Source organism: Oncorhynchus clarkii, chromosome 5 (assembly GCF_045791955.1).
Source record: "Oncorhynchus clarkii lewisi isolate Uvic-CL-2024 chromosome 5, UVic_Ocla_1.0, whole genome shotgun sequence".
NCBI classification, from domain to species: domain Eukaryota; kingdom Metazoa; phylum Chordata; class Actinopteri; order Salmoniformes; family Salmonidae; genus Oncorhynchus; species Oncorhynchus clarkii.
This window is the reverse complement of record NC_092151.1, coordinates 72,140,651-72,157,729: the sequence shown is the minus strand read 5'-3', so window position 1 is coordinate 72,157,729 and position 17,079 is coordinate 72,140,651. Positions and strand designations below refer to the sequence as shown.

Below are 17,079 nucleotides of genomic sequence, written 5' to 3'. Positions count from 1 at the left end.
GCAGGGTCTAGTTGGTCTAGTTCTGCAGTCATGAACGCTGAAGGTCTTATTTCCAATGCGGTGATGCCAGGACCCTCACTTAGGCTGCTCCCACAGTGAATTTCTTTAAGACTGGGGAGGATCATGAAGACTACTTAGAGATGTAGATGGTAGACTAGAATACATCCACATCTCATATCAATCTAATGCAGTCTTATTGAAAGACAGTCATTGGGTTCCTGAATGTATACGAGCGGAGAACATGACAGGTATCGTTGGTGTTGGTATGATGAGCATGTACAGTGCATTTGCAAAGTATCCAGACCCCTTGACTTTTTCCACATTGTGTTACGTTACGGCTTAATTCTAAAATGGATTCAATTGTTTTTTTCCCCCATCAATCTACACACAATACCTCATAATGACAAAGCAAATAAAACAACTTAATACACATTTACATAAGAATTCAGATCCTTTACTCAGTACTTTGTTGAAACACCTTTGGCAGCGATTACAGCCTTGAGTCTTCTTGCTTATGACACTACAAGCTTGGTACACCTGTATTTGGGGATTTTCTCCCATTCTTCTCCGCAGAACCTCTCAAGCTCTGTCAGGTTGGATGAGGAGCGTCGCTGCACAGCTATTTTCATGTCTCTCCAGAGATGTTTGATCGAGTTCAAGTCCGCGCTCTGGCTGGGCCACTCAAGGACATTCAGAGACTTGTCCCGAAGCCACTCCTGTGTTGTCTTGGCTGTGTGCTTAGGGTCGTTGTCCTGTTGGAAGGTGAACCATCGCCTCAGTCTGGGGTCCTGAACGCTCTGGAGCAGGTTTTCACCAAGGAACTCTCTGTACTTTGCTCCGTTCATCTTTCCCTCGATCCTGACTAGTCTCCCAGTCCCCATCGCTGAAAAACATCTCCACAGTATGATGCTGCCACCACCATGCTTCACCGTAGGGATGGTGCCAGGTTTCCTCCAGACGTGATGCTTGGCATTCAGGCCAAAGGGTTCAATCTTGATTTCATCAGACCAGAGAATCTTGTTTTTCATTGCCTGAGATTCCTTTAGGTGCCTTTTGTCAAACTCCAGACATTTTTGGTACCCTTCCGCAGATCTGTACCTCGACACAATCCTGTCTTGGAGCTCTACGGACAATTCCTTCGACCTCATGGCTTGGTTTTTGCTCTGACATGCACTGTCATCTGTGGGACCTTATATAGACAGGTGTGTGCCTTTCCAAATCATGTCCAGTCAATTGAATTTACCACAGTTGGACTCTAATCAAGTTGTAGAAACATCTCAAGGATGATAAATGGAAACTGGATGCACCTGAGCTCAATATCAAGTCTCATTGCAAAGGGTCTGAATATTTATGTAAATACATTTCTTTAGTTTTTTACATTTGTGGGGAAAAAACCTGCTTTCGCTTTGTCATTTTGGGGTATTGTGTAGATAGATTATATATATTTTTTTTCAATTTTAGAATAAGAGTGTAACTTAACAATATGTGGAAAAATGGAAGGTATACTTTCCAAATGCACCGTACGTGTAACCTGACTCAGAGCTCAGTGTTGTAAGAGGAAGGGCATGGTCACACTGGTCTCTCATTAGGTCATTTCCTGCCTGTGCCTCTGCACTACTTCTCTACCCACTGATGTTCTCCACCACTTCACAGCTTTCCATGAGCTATGTGTGTTGAAGTGTGTGTTGGTGTTTGTGGTTATAGCCATATGGGGCTGTATATTCATATATACAGTATTTATTTATGACTTTTAACATGATCATTAATTCATATGGGTACGGCCTGAGGGTTTTGTTGACATGTTTCAAGTACCTTTCCTGTTTGCTCAAGCACAAACCATTTCATTGCACCCTTTGAACCTGTGCTGCAGGTACAGACAGTGTAAAGCTTCTGGCCTGAAACGGTACAGTGGAAACAGGCAGCTGGCGGGACCGGGAAACTCCTATCAGCTCCAATTCTCTAGAGAGGACTTGATGAAATGTTAATGTTTGAATTGAGACATGGCTTTGTGAGTTCCCGGCTCTGTCTTTGCTCAGTGCACGGTGACTGCAGTAGTGAAATATGGGCCGAGCTGTGATACACAGCAGAGAGCTGGACGATGACATCAATACTCAGCAGAACAATGTCATTTGGCTGAAGGAGCTCCAGCTCAGTGTTAATGTATAGTTTAGAGATGGATCTGTTTAGAATTGTGTGTTTATCCCACATACCAAACCATCTGCAACAATGAGAATACATGTGATTCCTATAAAGCTGCTGACATGTTGCCTGGTCAGAGATTTTTATTAATCTCTTTAAGGTTCTGTGATGTGACAAGAGTGATCTGACTGTAAACACACTGATTAACATTCCACTTGTTCTCTCTGTAGGGGTGCCTGTTCGGTTTTGTTTGACTTTGGCCTAGAGTTCTGATAGTTCCAACATAATCTTCCAAGTACCTCTGTTTTCAGTTTGAAAACCTCTAAAAGGGTTTTTACTGTAATACTTTTCCATTGGTCAGTTTCAGCTGGCTCCTATTGATCCAGTATAGCAGTCTCTGATTGGTTAATCACAGCATTAAGTGATCGGACCAGTTGAAATGGGTATTAGAAATATGGCAGGTGCTCCACTTTGCCCTCTGGTAGGCTAGGTGAATTATCATCATATAGCTAATACCTCTCCAATCCTTTCAGAGCTATACGAAGTGCCTAGGGGTATAGGGGCAAGGGTTTCATTTTGTATTGGGTAACAGAAGATGAGGACATGCCATGTTGGTTTAGAGATGACCATTGACCACACGTTTGATATGAAATATGATCCTCCTGCCTCTCTGTGTAAATAAACAGAGCTTTATCCCTCCATTCATAACCCTACTGACTCCTGAGGGGCCAGATTCAGAGGCCAGCCAGTCAGAGGGTCAGGTCAAAGGTCACTAGGGTGGACAGCTGCTGAAGAGCAAAGGTCACCAGGTACAGATGTTAGATGTTACTGGGGCCACAGTGATGCATTCTGGGTCCTCCACATCACCCCTCTACATCCATGTGTTTCCTAAACTCTGAACTTTAACCCTTTTTGGGGGGTTTTGTATGTCATTCAGGGGGGAAGATTTCCCCAAAGTGGGAAAGTGATACTTTATTAGAAAAGCAATACCTGTTAAACTAGCAGATTTTACAATACACAGACTGTCAATTATGTTCTGGTTTGGCCTCCACACCCAAGTTTCTCACACACCCCCATAGGTGTCTCTATGTTAGGTGTCTCTAGTCTCTATGTTAGGTGTCTCTATGTTTCTTTCTCACTCACACACATACATACTCACACACATACTCATGCAGACATGTGCATTGAACCTGATCTGTACCTCCTTTTGTATCCTGTGTCTCTGGGCACTAAATGTGTCCCTCCCACATGATAGCCCTATTCCCAGGACCCTAACGTCCTGCATTCACCCCGTACCCTTGATGACTGATCCATAAATGGGTAGAGATTTCGCTATCAGTGAGTCTTGTCAAAGACTGACACCCAAACAAGAAGTCTTGCTATCTCTGTGCTTATTATTTAACTCTAACAAAGCTTTCAAGTGTCAAAAATATTTCCCTGAAGTCAGACACACAACTAGATTGAGAAACACACACACACACACACACACACAATAACACACCCACAGAGCGATAACTGCTTTTGAGTGACACCCAGACAGGCCTCTGAAAGGCACAGAGAAAAAGTGATTTGGTAAACTGATGAGGTGTGGAGACAGGAGTGATATTCTACAGCCCCTGTGAGCCAGTTCACTGATATATGTTCAAAGGGCTTGTCTGTGCCATGTTTTGCTTAAGCTTTAGAGGATCCATGTGTTCCTTAGGGATCCATGTGTTCCTTAGGGATCCATGTGTTCCTTAGGATTCCATGTGTTCCTTAGGATTCCATGTGTTCCTTAGGGATCCATGTGTTCCTTAGGATTCCATGTGTTCCTTAGGGATCCATGTGTTCCTTAGGGATCCATGTGTTCCTTAGGGATCCATGTGTTCCTTAGGGATCCATGTGTTCCTTAGGATTCCATGTGTTCCTTAGGATTCCATGTGTTCCTTAGGGATCCATGTGTTCCTTAGGGATCCATGTGTTCCTTAGGATTCCATGTGTTCCTTAGGATTCCATGTGTTCCTTAGGATTCCATGTGTTCCTTAGGGATCCAAAAACAAAATAAAAAAATATGTGTTCCTACATTGTTCATTTCTTCCCTACTGCAGGTGCTGTACAACTTTTCATTTCATATCTTCATAAACTCACTGGGGGGCGGCGGGGTGTGAAGTGAGAGGATATGAGAGCGTGCGTGTGTTGGTACTTTTTTGGGATGCTAAATGTTATCCAGGTTTCTTCCATGTGTGAGTTCATTTGTGTTTCAGTATTTGTGTACAGTATACAGCAGGGGTAGGCAGCTAGATTCAGATTTTCAAATACAATCATTTCATTGAGACACGATCACATATTTTTTTTGGGGGGGGGTGGATACTTGGTAATAGATTTCCAAAATTAAACTCCTTTTTGGCTGAATCCTTGGTGATTTTACAGTTTATAAAAATCAACATTTGCGGGATGGTTTTGGCCCGTAGGCCGCCTGTTGCCGACCCATGGTATACAGATTAGCTGTGTGTTGAGAGGTGATCTGTCTGTAAAGTGTGTATTTGTCTGTGTGTCCCTGCAGGAGAAGCCATATAAATGCAGTGAGTGTAACAAGGCCTTCAGTCAGAAGAGAGGTCTGGACGAACACATGAGGACCCACACCGGAGAGAAACCCTTCCAGTGTGATGTGAGTCTCAAACCACCTAATTCTGGACTCTAACCATAACTCCAAGTGGTGTGTGTGTGTGTGTGTGTGTGTGTGTGTGTGTGTGTGTGTGTGTGTGTGTGTGTGTGTGTGTCCGTGTGTCACAGAAACACTCACACACTCGGTCACAGAAACACTCACACACTCGGTCACAGAAACACTCACACACTTGGTCACAGAAACACTCACACACTCGGTCACAGAAATACTCACACACTCGGTCACAGAAACACTCATTCACTCGGTCACAGAAATACTCACACACTCGGTCACAGAAACACTCACACACTCGGTCACAGAAACACTCACACACTCGGTCACAGAAACACTCACACACTCGGTCACAGAAACACTCACACACTTGGTCACAGGAAGCTGAAGATTCTCTACAGCTGGACTTTAGGGTACTTCTCCATGGTTTGTATTTTGAATGGAGGATACAGTATTTGAGTGTGAAGAAGACATGCTGGGAAGCCTGAGTCCACGTGGGGAGCTGCTGTGCTCATGCCAATGCAGGATTAATATGATTGATAGTTTGAGATGGAGTCATTTGTAGGGTGTAAAATGTATCATTTGTGATGGATCTTTAATTTATTTCCTCCTTGCTTTACTGGGATAATATGAGTTCTGCCTTGAAGCCTTCTCTCATGTGATTGGTTCAATTAGCTGGCTGTACTCATAATGGGGATTTCATAGCTTAATATTCCTCTCCAGCATAGTCCTTTAGTTTATGACTGAATGAATTCAATATGATCCGTCAGAGACCTACTAAAACAGAGATTTGTATGTACCGTATTAAAGGTGTGATAATTGCCATCTCTAACAGAGCTAACTAACACACTTCTCTCTCCTCTGTAGGTGTGTGACCTGTCGTTCAGTCTGAAGAAGATGCTGAGCAGGCACAAGCTGACCCACAACCCCAACAGGCCCATGGCAGAGTGCTCGCTGTGCCATAAGAAGTTCACCAGGAATGACTACCTCAAAGTGCACATGGAGAACGTTCACGGAGAGACCGAGGGCTAAGGAACCCATCTATTTGAGACAGTTTACTAAAGATAAAGATACAGTATACTATATTTACAGTGTTATACATACAGGATGACTTGCTATGCATTTCATATGTAGCAATAAGCAGTGTTTGTTGCTATTAAATACTGTATATGCAAATGCAGAATATGGAAAAGATACATTTAAATATTGAAACAAATCCTGTACGTATGAATTATGGAGTATGAACATTAGATATTCAATTCACAGGGATTTTTGGATGAGGCACAAGACCCACACAGTTCTGATCTGCTTCCAAACTGCCATTTTCTCCCTGTTTGCCATTTACATTCAATTTCATTTTGATATGAAAGTTTGGGATTGACATTTCCAGACTATGCAGCACAATACAATAACTAGGATAGTTCAAAAAGTCTATACCCCACAGTCTGCTTCTAGGTTCCCACCTCATGCCAACCATGCAGTGCCTTTACCACCTCTGCTCAGGTGTCTTACTCTGCCACAACTATTGTGACCAGGTACAAACTTTCCAAAGAGTTTCCAAGCCAAAGATGTTTACCAAACACAGCCAGCCTACTCCCTTCCTCCAGCCCACTCATTGCCTGGAAATGCAATTCATTACCATTGTCAAAGTTACTGTTACAGTTTGTCAAAAGAATAATGTTTTTTTTATGGTTATTTCATATTCTGAGGGATCAAGTAGTTTCTTTGTGTTTACATTCCTGTTTTTGTAATCCTGTATGTTAAATGGGAAATGTATTTAATGGATGGTGCAGTTATGTTTGTTTCTCTGTAGATTTTATATGACCAGACCGTAGCCTTCCTGTATTCCACAGACTGTTACACATTCCCTCTCTTTTACTGTTCATCTCAAACTGTGAATATTTCACATCACAGTTCCATGTTTTTACTTCATAAAAGCCTCATTACCTACAAAACAGATATTTATTCTGTCCATTCTAAGTGCGTGTTGGTTAACTGTTGACGTTGGGGTATTTCGGAAACACTTTGAGAGTTGGTTAAAATGGTTGACTTTGTTGTTGTTAATTTAACCCTTATTCTTGGGTTGGCTGGGAGTCTGCTGGGAGCCTGAGGTAATTTAATTGCTTTTTTCAGAGGCCACAGTCATCACTCTGATCACCACCTGATCTAAAGCCACCCACTAAAGAGTCTCTCTGATGTTTGCTCTACTCTCTGCTCCCTCTATAGAGGGACTCACTCGGACGCATTTCTCAAACTCATCCACTGCTGATGCTCCTGAAGGGCTCAAAGGCATTGGTTTGTAGGATTTACTGAGTCTGTGAGAATCTCCTGAATGGCAGTTGGATGCTTGAGCTGGAAGTCTCTCTAAACTTGTGATCAAATAGGCTGCGGTGCTGTTGAAGTGGCTATAAATCCTGTCATGTTTGACAGTCAGTCTCCTCAAAATCACACTCCGGTTTATAAAACCAATAGTCGGTATGTCTATTTTCTGTGTTTGGGTGCTTGTTTATGTGGATATGGTGTAAAATCAATCAATAAATCAATGTAGAAAACTAGTAACACCTATCCCCCCAGAGACTGATTAGGCCTATGCTGCTCTTGCTTTGCTAAACTCATGGGAGATCGTGGATATGGAATGAGACATATGCCTTTACAGTCGCATCTCCACCACTCACACACCCAGTGTCCCTGAGGACTAGCAGCTGGCTGTTCTGCAGGGTTCTCAGATCAGATGTGGCCATGTTAACCTCTACTCCCTCTGGAACTGATTTCACCACATGGCCATCCAGGCAGGGCTTCCCACTGGTTCAGCTGTGCCTGGTGCCTGTGCCTGCCGCCTGTGCCCGCTGCCTGCTCTTAGTGGTCAGGCCTCAGGGCCGCGCTGACGCTCTCAAACACAGTGGCATTTAAAATTTTTTAAAAAGTCCAGACAAAGTATGGCTGCTTTTTTCAGCTGTGGAATACTCCTTTCTTCCTACACCTCAACGCAGAGGGTTAGTGGCTCTAAAAGATGTCTATTCCCTTTTCTTGGGACAGCCCCCACCACCACATACAGAGCATGCACACCGGGGCTCCCAGCAACTCAATGTGTTTCTAATGGCATGTTTTTACTGTAAGCCTGAGTTTCCTGCTGTTCCTCCCCATCTGAATATGGCCAGACTGGGCCCAGATCAGCGTCCACCCACTGCTCCCCGCACCAGTCAGCCACGCCCACCGCCCTGCTGCACCGCCATGGAGTGTCATTACTACGCCAGCCGGGGTTTACGGCAAAACCACAGTCACGCTGGGAATGATACGGACAAAGTTGTCTCAACACTGTGTTTGGCCGCTGTTGCCGTGGTAACAGATAGTCTGGAACACTTCCGTGACCAGGGGAATGCACAGTTGTTGGGTGCCCCGCGTGAAGGGTGCCATCCATGGGCATTTTATATGTATAGGGAGGGTGTGCGGGTCTATTCTGGGTGTCCGTTCCAACATTCCTGGACATTCCTTTAAAGCTGAGGGCCTGCGTCCATGGAAACCAAGGGAGTGGTACTCATGGGTAGCAACAAACCCTGATAACCAAAACCACTTAGAGGTCAAGAATTTGACAGTGAGTAACACAACACCAGCAGGAAAAAAGAGTAATAGAAAAAAATGTAGTAAAGATAATTAAAGGTTATAGGTGGAGAGATGGAGAGAATAAACAAGTTAAAGTTAAAGAACAGATTGGAAGTGAAACTTCTCTGGTTTTACCTCAGAGCCTCTGCTGGTTTAAGAAAGCATTGCAGCAATACAAACTCATCACACTAGTATGAATCTGTCCCTGTTGTGTGTGTACGTGCGTGCGTGCGTGCGTGCGTGTGTATGTGCTTGCGCATTTGCTTGTAATCCAAATCCTCTGACATAATTTAGCCCAGTATCACAAGCATGTTGCATTTCAGTGATGGCCTTGAAAAGCCTTCAGTTTAAAAGGAGGATGCAGGGAACTGAGATACATCAACAATTATTTTCCTGCAAATAACCTGTGAGAAAGGAATAGGGGTTTCTCACATTGTTTGAGAAGATGCAGATATTGTGTCCTTATTGTTTACCCTGTATCTGCCAGGATGTGATTTGAACAAATTGTCTCAGACTCCAGGCTGAAGCTGGGGCTCGTGAGAAACGCAATGAATGTGACAATGTACAGAGAACAAATCTGAACAGGCATTGTCCCAAATCAGAATGTTAAAGTTCAAGAATTTCAGCTTATATACAACTGTTTTCCGTTCTGTCACATACTATGTTCTTTCTGAGCAGTAACTGTATTTGAGGCCTGGGGTATACACAGGCTCTAACCAATATCTGGCAAATGTGTTGAGGTTTCTCTTGATCCAACACACTCTTCCCCTCTTTTTCTCGCAGTGGAGAGAGGGAGATGGTGAAAGAGGAGAATTGGACAGGGGCAGGAAGAGAAAAAAGCTAAATACCACAGAAAACCTGGATGTACATAATGAATGTTGGGAGAGTAAAAGGCATCAGTCAGTAGGTCCGCCTCTATAGCCCCAGTGGTCTTCAGTCCTGTCATCAGGTGCATTGTGTCAGCCTTCACCGTGCAGTGTCATTAGTGACCGCAGCCCCGTCTGCACCTTACAGGCTGTTGACTGGGAGACACTTGGGAAATGTAGTCAGGCACACTACTGCCTTGCCTAGTTAAATAAAGGATAAATAAAAAAATTACAAACAATTATACCTAAAGAAAAGGAAAGTCTCCACTAACTCAACTCTATTCATTTTACACTAACAAAGACATATGTGTCCTTCAAGATGAGATCTTTGTGGAGAAAACTACATACAGTATATAGATATAATGACAAGGGTTCCGACATCACATAACACCTAAAACTATTTAAGTTTCTCCATCCGAAATGTCCTTAACAACAAATCCACTACTTGAACAGAAGATCCGATCAAATTCTGACCGGTTGCCAAGGTTCGTTGTAGCTCAGGAAACTAGAAACAAATGTCAAGAGCCACGGCATAATCTAATTCAACGCGTTCTTTAATTCATTTTGACTGCTGCTGCTGTGTAGTGGATGGCTCTCCTCTTTAAACCAGAGCCATCTTTCAGGAATCCCCTTCTTATTCCCTTTCCACCGAGGTTCACTCATAGCTGTTCTGGGATTTATTGCTAGGTGATTGGTGATGACAGAGATGTCTTAAATGGTCTAGTCAAAACATTTGTGTGAACGGGATGAGAGATCCAACATATTTCTTCGCTTTTGCTTTGGTCAGACAGTTACTCGTCCCTTTATCTTCCTCTTCCCTCTCCTTCATTCTTCCCTCTCTCTATCGTTCTGTTTCTCTGCCCTCCCAAAACCGCCTTTTAGGGTTTGGCTACATTGAAATGACCAACACAAATCTCCTAAGAACACACACAGAGACATACACTGTGGCCCTTGGGCTCACTCACCCATACAGACATACACAATAGCACTGGTAAATGTAGTCCTTGACTGACTCACGCCATTTGTGCCTTGATACATTATCAACATAAGAGCGCACAAATAAATACATGTCATGTTGTGTAGTAAACTACACATACAGGGTTGTTGTTGTTTGAGAGTGGCAGAAATGAAAATGTAGAGAGTTGTATGTTAACACTGACAATGCTGTAATTGTCCCGTTGCAGGAGGAAGTTCTCTATTAAGATTTGTTTTTGTGTTTGAAAGTTAGCTGGTTTCACAGAATCCCACGTGTGAGAGAAATTGAGAAACTTAACATCAGACTGCGACCCTGGGATACACACCTTTCATGTGCTGATTTACCCTGTGCTGAAAACACACACACACACACACACACACACACACACACACACACACACACACACACACACACACACACACACACAGAGCTGTGACTGAGACACTGAGAATGACCTCCAGTGTCTCCGTCCTTTATGCGTGGCTATGTGAGGTGAGATAGGGTCTCTGTCTGAGCTCTTTACATCAGGCAAGCTGAACCTGCTACTCCCAAACCTCACACAGGCAGTCTCATACGTGCACTGAATGCTAATTCCCCCAGCATACAGGGACATCGTGCAAGGGGAGTGACTCTGCTGTCAGAATGAACACCTGCCTGGGCCAAAACACATCTATCTTTCACAGGAAGTTATTGGTCAAACAAATGTAATGGATCCAGTGTTCCTGTCTTGTTGTTTGAGCCATTTAACTGTGACCGTATCTGTCTAACATATTCAAACACAGTTCTCACACGATTCACAAACATAAACATACATGCACACACACACACTTGTGCAGACACGCAGAAACACACAAACACACGGTAACAGCTACTGTGGAGTGGAGACAGATGAGCAAGGCTGAGGTCCCGCTTCATAAAAGATGCCTCACTCCCACACACATTGTGGCTTCAGTGCTTTGCAAACACAGCCTGCCTCTGTTGCACTGAGAGCTGCTTGTCTAAACACACACACACACACACACACACACACATACTCTCATGTGTACTCTATGTGATCAGTGCTGTTTATTCTGGGGACATCAAGGAGAACATGACATTATGACGCCAGTATCGTCACATCAGATGTGAGTTGGCTGCCCCACACTCAATATTCTACTTTAGCCGCCATATTGAAATTGGGTCCAAATCCATGTTGGCCCCTGGGCATAATTCAAAGACTATGAGCTAAAGATGCCAAACCAACTGAGAGACTTTCAACAGTAAATGGCTGTCACCTGTTTATTACACTCCAACTAAAGATAACAGTACTACAAAAGACAGCACTATAACAGTACTACAAAAGACAGCACTATAACAGTACTACAAAAGACAGCACTATAGCAGTACAACAAAAGACAGCACTATAACAGTACTACAAAAGACAGCACTATAGCAGTACAACAAAAGACAGCACTATAACAGTACTACAAAATACAGCACTATAACAGTACTACAAAAGACAGCACTATAGCAGTACAACAAAAGACAGCACTATAACAGTACTACAAAAGACAGCACTATAGCAGTACAACAAAAGACAGCACTATAACAGTACTATGAAAGACAGCACTATAAAAGTACTACAAAAGACAGCACTATAACAGTACTACAAAAGACAGCACTATAACAGTACTATGAAAGACAGCACTATAACAGTACAGTTGAAAGGTAATTCTCTCACAGTACACGTGAATGAGATCAGATAGTGCTCTCCCTTACTGCCTCTGTTACTTCCATAGTGAGCAGGATTCATGAGACAGAGACAGAGAGAGAGGCTGACCTGGGGACAGAGTGGCCGGGCCCCTCGCACAACCATCCATTATCCCCTTGTTATAAATACGAACTTTGTCCGCACTCATCAACTGGAAGAAGATGTGGAAAATATCAAGCTTCTGTGTACTGTAAACCACAGTCAATAGCTGATAGCATCATGTGAATCATGTTGTCAAGGAAGGAAAGAATGACACACAACAGAGCACAATGAAGGGTTTAAATACAGACAAAAACATGAAACAGCTACTGTTGTTTGTGTTCATCAGATAGATAGACGACAACATTGAATCTGAAAACAAATGAAAGACCCCATCCTCAGGTTTCAGCGTGTGACTGAGACCATCTATGTCCTTGAGATAGTCTTTGATGAGGTGGTGTAGCCTGGTCTACACCATCTATCTCTGACTGTTTATGTCTATGTCCTTGAGATAGTCTTTGATGAGGTGGTGTAGACCAGGGCTCTGACTGTTTATGTCTATGTCCTTGAGATAGTCTTTGATGAGGTGGTGTAGACCAGGGCTCTGACCGTTTATGTCTATGTCCTTGAGATAGTCTTTGATGAGGTGGTGTAGACCAGGGCTCTGACCGTTTGTCTTTGTCCTTGAGATAATCTATGATGAGGTGGTGTAGACCAGGGCTCTGACCATTTATGTCTATGTCCTTGAGATAGTCTTTGATGAGGTGGTGTAGACCAGGGCTCTGACCGTTTATGTCTATGTCCTTGAGATAGTCTTTGATGAGGTGGTGTAGACCAGGGCTCTGACCGTTTATGTCTATGTCCTTGAGATAGTCTTTGATGAGGTGGTGTAGACCAGGGCTCTGACCGTTTATGTCTATGTCCTTGAGATAGTCTTTGATGAGGTGGTGTAGACCAGGGCACTGTATCTAAACCCCAAACCTCACTCGTTCTGCTTCAATAACTCACAATGTTGTGTTTGTAGGACTTTCCACTTGTTTCTCCCCGTGAATGTGGGCTACCCATATATTTAACCTCTGCAGCAAACCTTTACAATCGCTGATCTCACATCACTCTATCCCGCCACTCAGTTAAACTGATACCATCACCAGTTTACTCATGCACAACACAACTGTGGACCGCTCACACTGGGCAGCGCTATACCACTCTGTAAGAACCATTTTGATCAGAGCCATTTAAAATGGTGTGTTCTTCACGGCCAATAAGCAGCGAGCTCCTCCTCCCAAGCTCCATTAAGCATGAGCATTTATCAGCTCTGAACATCGCTGGCCACAGGTGTGTTCTGACCCACCAACCAGGGCTCCAGGGGGCGGACCGACGGCCCACCAACCAGGATTTCAGGGGGAGGCCCGGGCGTCCCACCAACCAGGGCTCCAGGCAGAGGCCGGGCGGCCCACCAACCATGGCTCCAGGGGGAGGCCGGGCGGCCCACCAACCAGGGCTCCAGGGGGGAGAGGTAATAGGACAGGGCTGTACAATACAATGCTGTGGCCTCAGGGCTCGGGTCTTGAAGGCCTATATTCTAGGTGGAGTAGTTACACTGAGGATGTATACTGTAGGCTGATGATACAAGATACACCAAATAAGTACATTAAAGATGATCAGCACCCACAATCTAAATTGTGGTTTTCTCATAACCTCACATGTAACTCTGTAAACAATTTCTGTGAAGTTAACTTACATAATTCAAAACCCATTCTGATCTATGAATCCTTAGACTAATGATACAAATTATATTCAGGTAAACAATTCAATAATCTAATCAAAAACCTTGCATAATGCACTGTTACGTTCTACATAGGCGGAGGCAGCACTACAGCGGGTTTGAGGCCCCATGGCATTTCCTTTCATTCTTCTGGGTGGAACAACCCACTACTTAACAGAGACTGTTGTGATTTATAACAGTCGGCAAAGAGTTTTCATTTCCAATAAATCTCTCACTCCATAACTTCATAATACGTTTGTTTATTAAGATGGAGTTGTGTGGCTTTTCAAAGCTGCTGAAAAGTCATAACTTATCTGCTGACGTACATATTGTTCTATTTGCGTTCGATACTTTTCATGTGTCCTCGCTGCGTCTAAGATAACTCAACTCTCGATGGCAGCTGAGCACATTTGTTAAGGATTAACATTAATTTAACAGACTTTCTAAATAGTTTATCATTTTCAAAGCTTTGCCAGTTAGTTTCAGTAGCCTCTTCTCTCAGGCTCTACTGCTGTGGAAGTAAACATGACTTTAAATTGTAGTTTATGCTTATATCACTTAGCTTTAACTCTAAATACCAACATAGCTTTCTTTCCCCCACCTGTTTGGGTAATTGAGATGGGCTTCAGAGAGGTCTTGTTTACAGTTGGATCATCATGGCGAGGTGCTGTGTGTAGAACGGAGAGCACGCTCTACCCCAGGTCACCTCCTCTGACGCTTTTGATTCTCCCTCTTTGTTCTGAGATCTGAAATGTGTTACAGTTTGAGTTTCATTAAAAGCGTATCCTGAAAGTGGATCCGGCCCTTTGTTCATCAACAGTAACTATGTACAATCAAACTGGAAGCAGACTGGCCTCTTCTGGGGGGATGTTACATCAGTGGTGTGTGTGTCAGGACCCCAAAGTCCTAACATTTCACCCGAATGTTCTGAAAAGGTAGGAAACAAGAACTTTTTTGAGAAGTCAGGACTTTTTTCAGGTCCTAAATTGGTTTAAATGCTATTTTAAGCTTAAAGGTTAAGGTTAGGGTTAGGGCTAAGGTTTAGGGTTAGATTTAGGGTTAAGGTTATGGTTAGGTTAGGGTTAGGGTTAAGGTTAGGGCTAAGGTTTAGGGTTAGGGTTAGGGCTAAGGTTTAGGGTTAGATTTAGGGTTAAGGTTATGGTTAGGTTAGGGTTAGGGCTAAGGTTTAGGGTTAGGGTTAAGGTTTATGGTTAGGGTTAGGGCTAAGGTTTAGGGTTAGATTTAGGGTTAAGGTTCTGGTTAGGTTAGGGTTAGGGCTAAGGTTTATGGTTAGGGTTAGGGTTAAGGTTAGGGTTAGGGTTAGATTTAGGGTTAAGGTTATGGTTAGGTTAGGGTTAGGGCTAAGGTTTAGGGTTAAGGTTTATGGTTAGTGTTAGGGTTAAGGTTAGTGTTAGGGCTAAGGTTTAGGGTTAGGGTTAAGGTTTATGGTTAGGGTTAGGGCTAAGGTTTAGGGTTAGATTTAGGGTTCAGGTTATGGTTAGGTTAGGGCTAAGGTTTAGGGTTAGGGTTAAGGTTTATGGTTAGGGCTAAGGTTTAGGGTTAGGTTTATGGTTAGGTTAAGGGTTAGGGTTAGTATTAGGGTTAGGTTTAGGGCTAGCAAAAATAGGATTTTTTTACACTCCAAAAAGTCCACTCCAAAAATAAGTGTGTGTGTCTCAGTGCCTAGGAGTCCATCTAGACCAGTGTCACTTTCTCCTGTGAAACAATATCCTACTCTAACATGGCCCAGTGGCTACACATTTATTCAGTGTGCATGACACTGATATTGCTATGTTGTATGTAGGAAAGGTTGACTTTACTTAGGTTGCAGCCACACCTGTAGAAAGCAAATGGCATTAAAGGGTTAATTCTAAACAACTGTCCTAAACACTTTTTTTTGGGTGCAGACCCAGATTTCTCAAAATGCCCTACCTTTGAAAAAAAAAAACACTTGAGGTGGTGAATAACAGAATGACTTAAATTGACTTGACTGCTGTTGTGGAGGTCTTGGTTTCCCTCTTCACATCACAGGAGCACAACCCACCCATGGGAAAGCAGAGCAAATAAATGTCTATGAGAATGTCTATGTATCAAACACACAGAAGAGCTTCCAGATGTGACATGTCATCATCAAGGACATCCAATGAATGGGGGATGAGTGACAGGCTCTCAAAAGTGGACTGAAACATCACTCAGGCAGAGAGAAAAATAATCGCCTCTTCAATGGCAACCTGTGTGTGTATCTATCGACACAAGGGCATGTTTCAGTGTTTAAGTGCACCGATTGAGTCTGGTATGTTGTGCCCTGTTTTGGTAGGTGATAATGTTTATTTTATAGATAACACCAGTGTGCGTGCATGTGTGTGTGTGTGTGAGGTCCAACTGGAGACCCATCACTCAGTCCTGTAGCCATGGCACAGAGACTCTTGCATCTCTTGAAATCACCTTCATGTGGAGTGACTTTTTGCACCGCTGGTGACAAGGCAATCACACTCTTTATTTAGGGGGATTCCAACCTGAGTGAAGCGTGCATAAACGGAACATAATTCCATTTTGATGCACTTTTCTCTCGTGTATTCTGACCTTGACCTTATGCATGAGAATAACATGCTATTCACCCCGCTATTCCTTTGGGGTGGATATCAAAGGAATTCATGTGTGGTGGAGGTGTGTTTACAAATACGCCATATTCTGACCTTGACTTAATTCATTCAGAATTCCACCTCCTCTCAAAGTGTAACAACATACACTACATGACCAAAAGTACGTGACTTGTCGAACATCTCATTCCAAAGATGTTGGGCGATTAGGCCTGGCTCGCAGTCGGCGTTCCAATATATCCCAAAGGTGTCCAATGGGGTTGCGGTCAGGGCTCTGTGTAGGCCAGTCAAGTTCTTACACACAGATCTCGACAAACCATTCTGTATGGACCTCAACTTGCCACAAAGTTGGAAGCACAGAACTATCTAGAATGTCATTGTATGCTGTAGCGTTAACATTTCCTTTCACTAGAACTAAGGGGCCTGAACCATGAAAACAGCCCCAGACCATTATTCCTTCTCCACCTAACTTTACAGTTGGCACTATGCATTTGGGAAGGTAGTGTTCTCCTGACCTCCACCAAACCCTCATTCAGATGGTGAAGTGTGATTCATCACTTCAGAGAACGCGTTTCCACTGCTCCAGTGTGCTCCAGTCTAATGGCGGCGAGCTTTACACCTCTCCAGCCGATGATTGGCATTGCGTATGGTGATCTTAGGCTTGTGTGTGGCTGCTTCGTCATGGAAACCCATTTCATGAAGCTCCAGATGAACAGTTCTTGTGCTGACGTCCTCGGTTTTCAACTCG

The 17,079-nt window shown here is 43.5% G+C and overlaps 1 protein-coding gene across 1 annotated transcript in view; it reads left to right on the top strand.

Moving 5' to 3' along the window:
• Positions 1-5,827, top strand: part of LOC139409348 (PR domain zinc finger protein 5-like) — a 47,625-nt gene extending 41,798 nt beyond the window's left edge. Inside the window, exons 15-16 of the mRNA XM_071154364.1 lie at positions 4,682-4,786; positions 5,663-5,827. Coding sequence (XP_071010465.1) covers positions 4,682-4,786; positions 5,663-5,827 — 270 coding nt within the window. The remainder of the gene's footprint in view (positions 1-4,681; positions 4,787-5,662) is intronic.
• Positions 5,828-17,079: the final 11,252 nt, after the last annotated feature.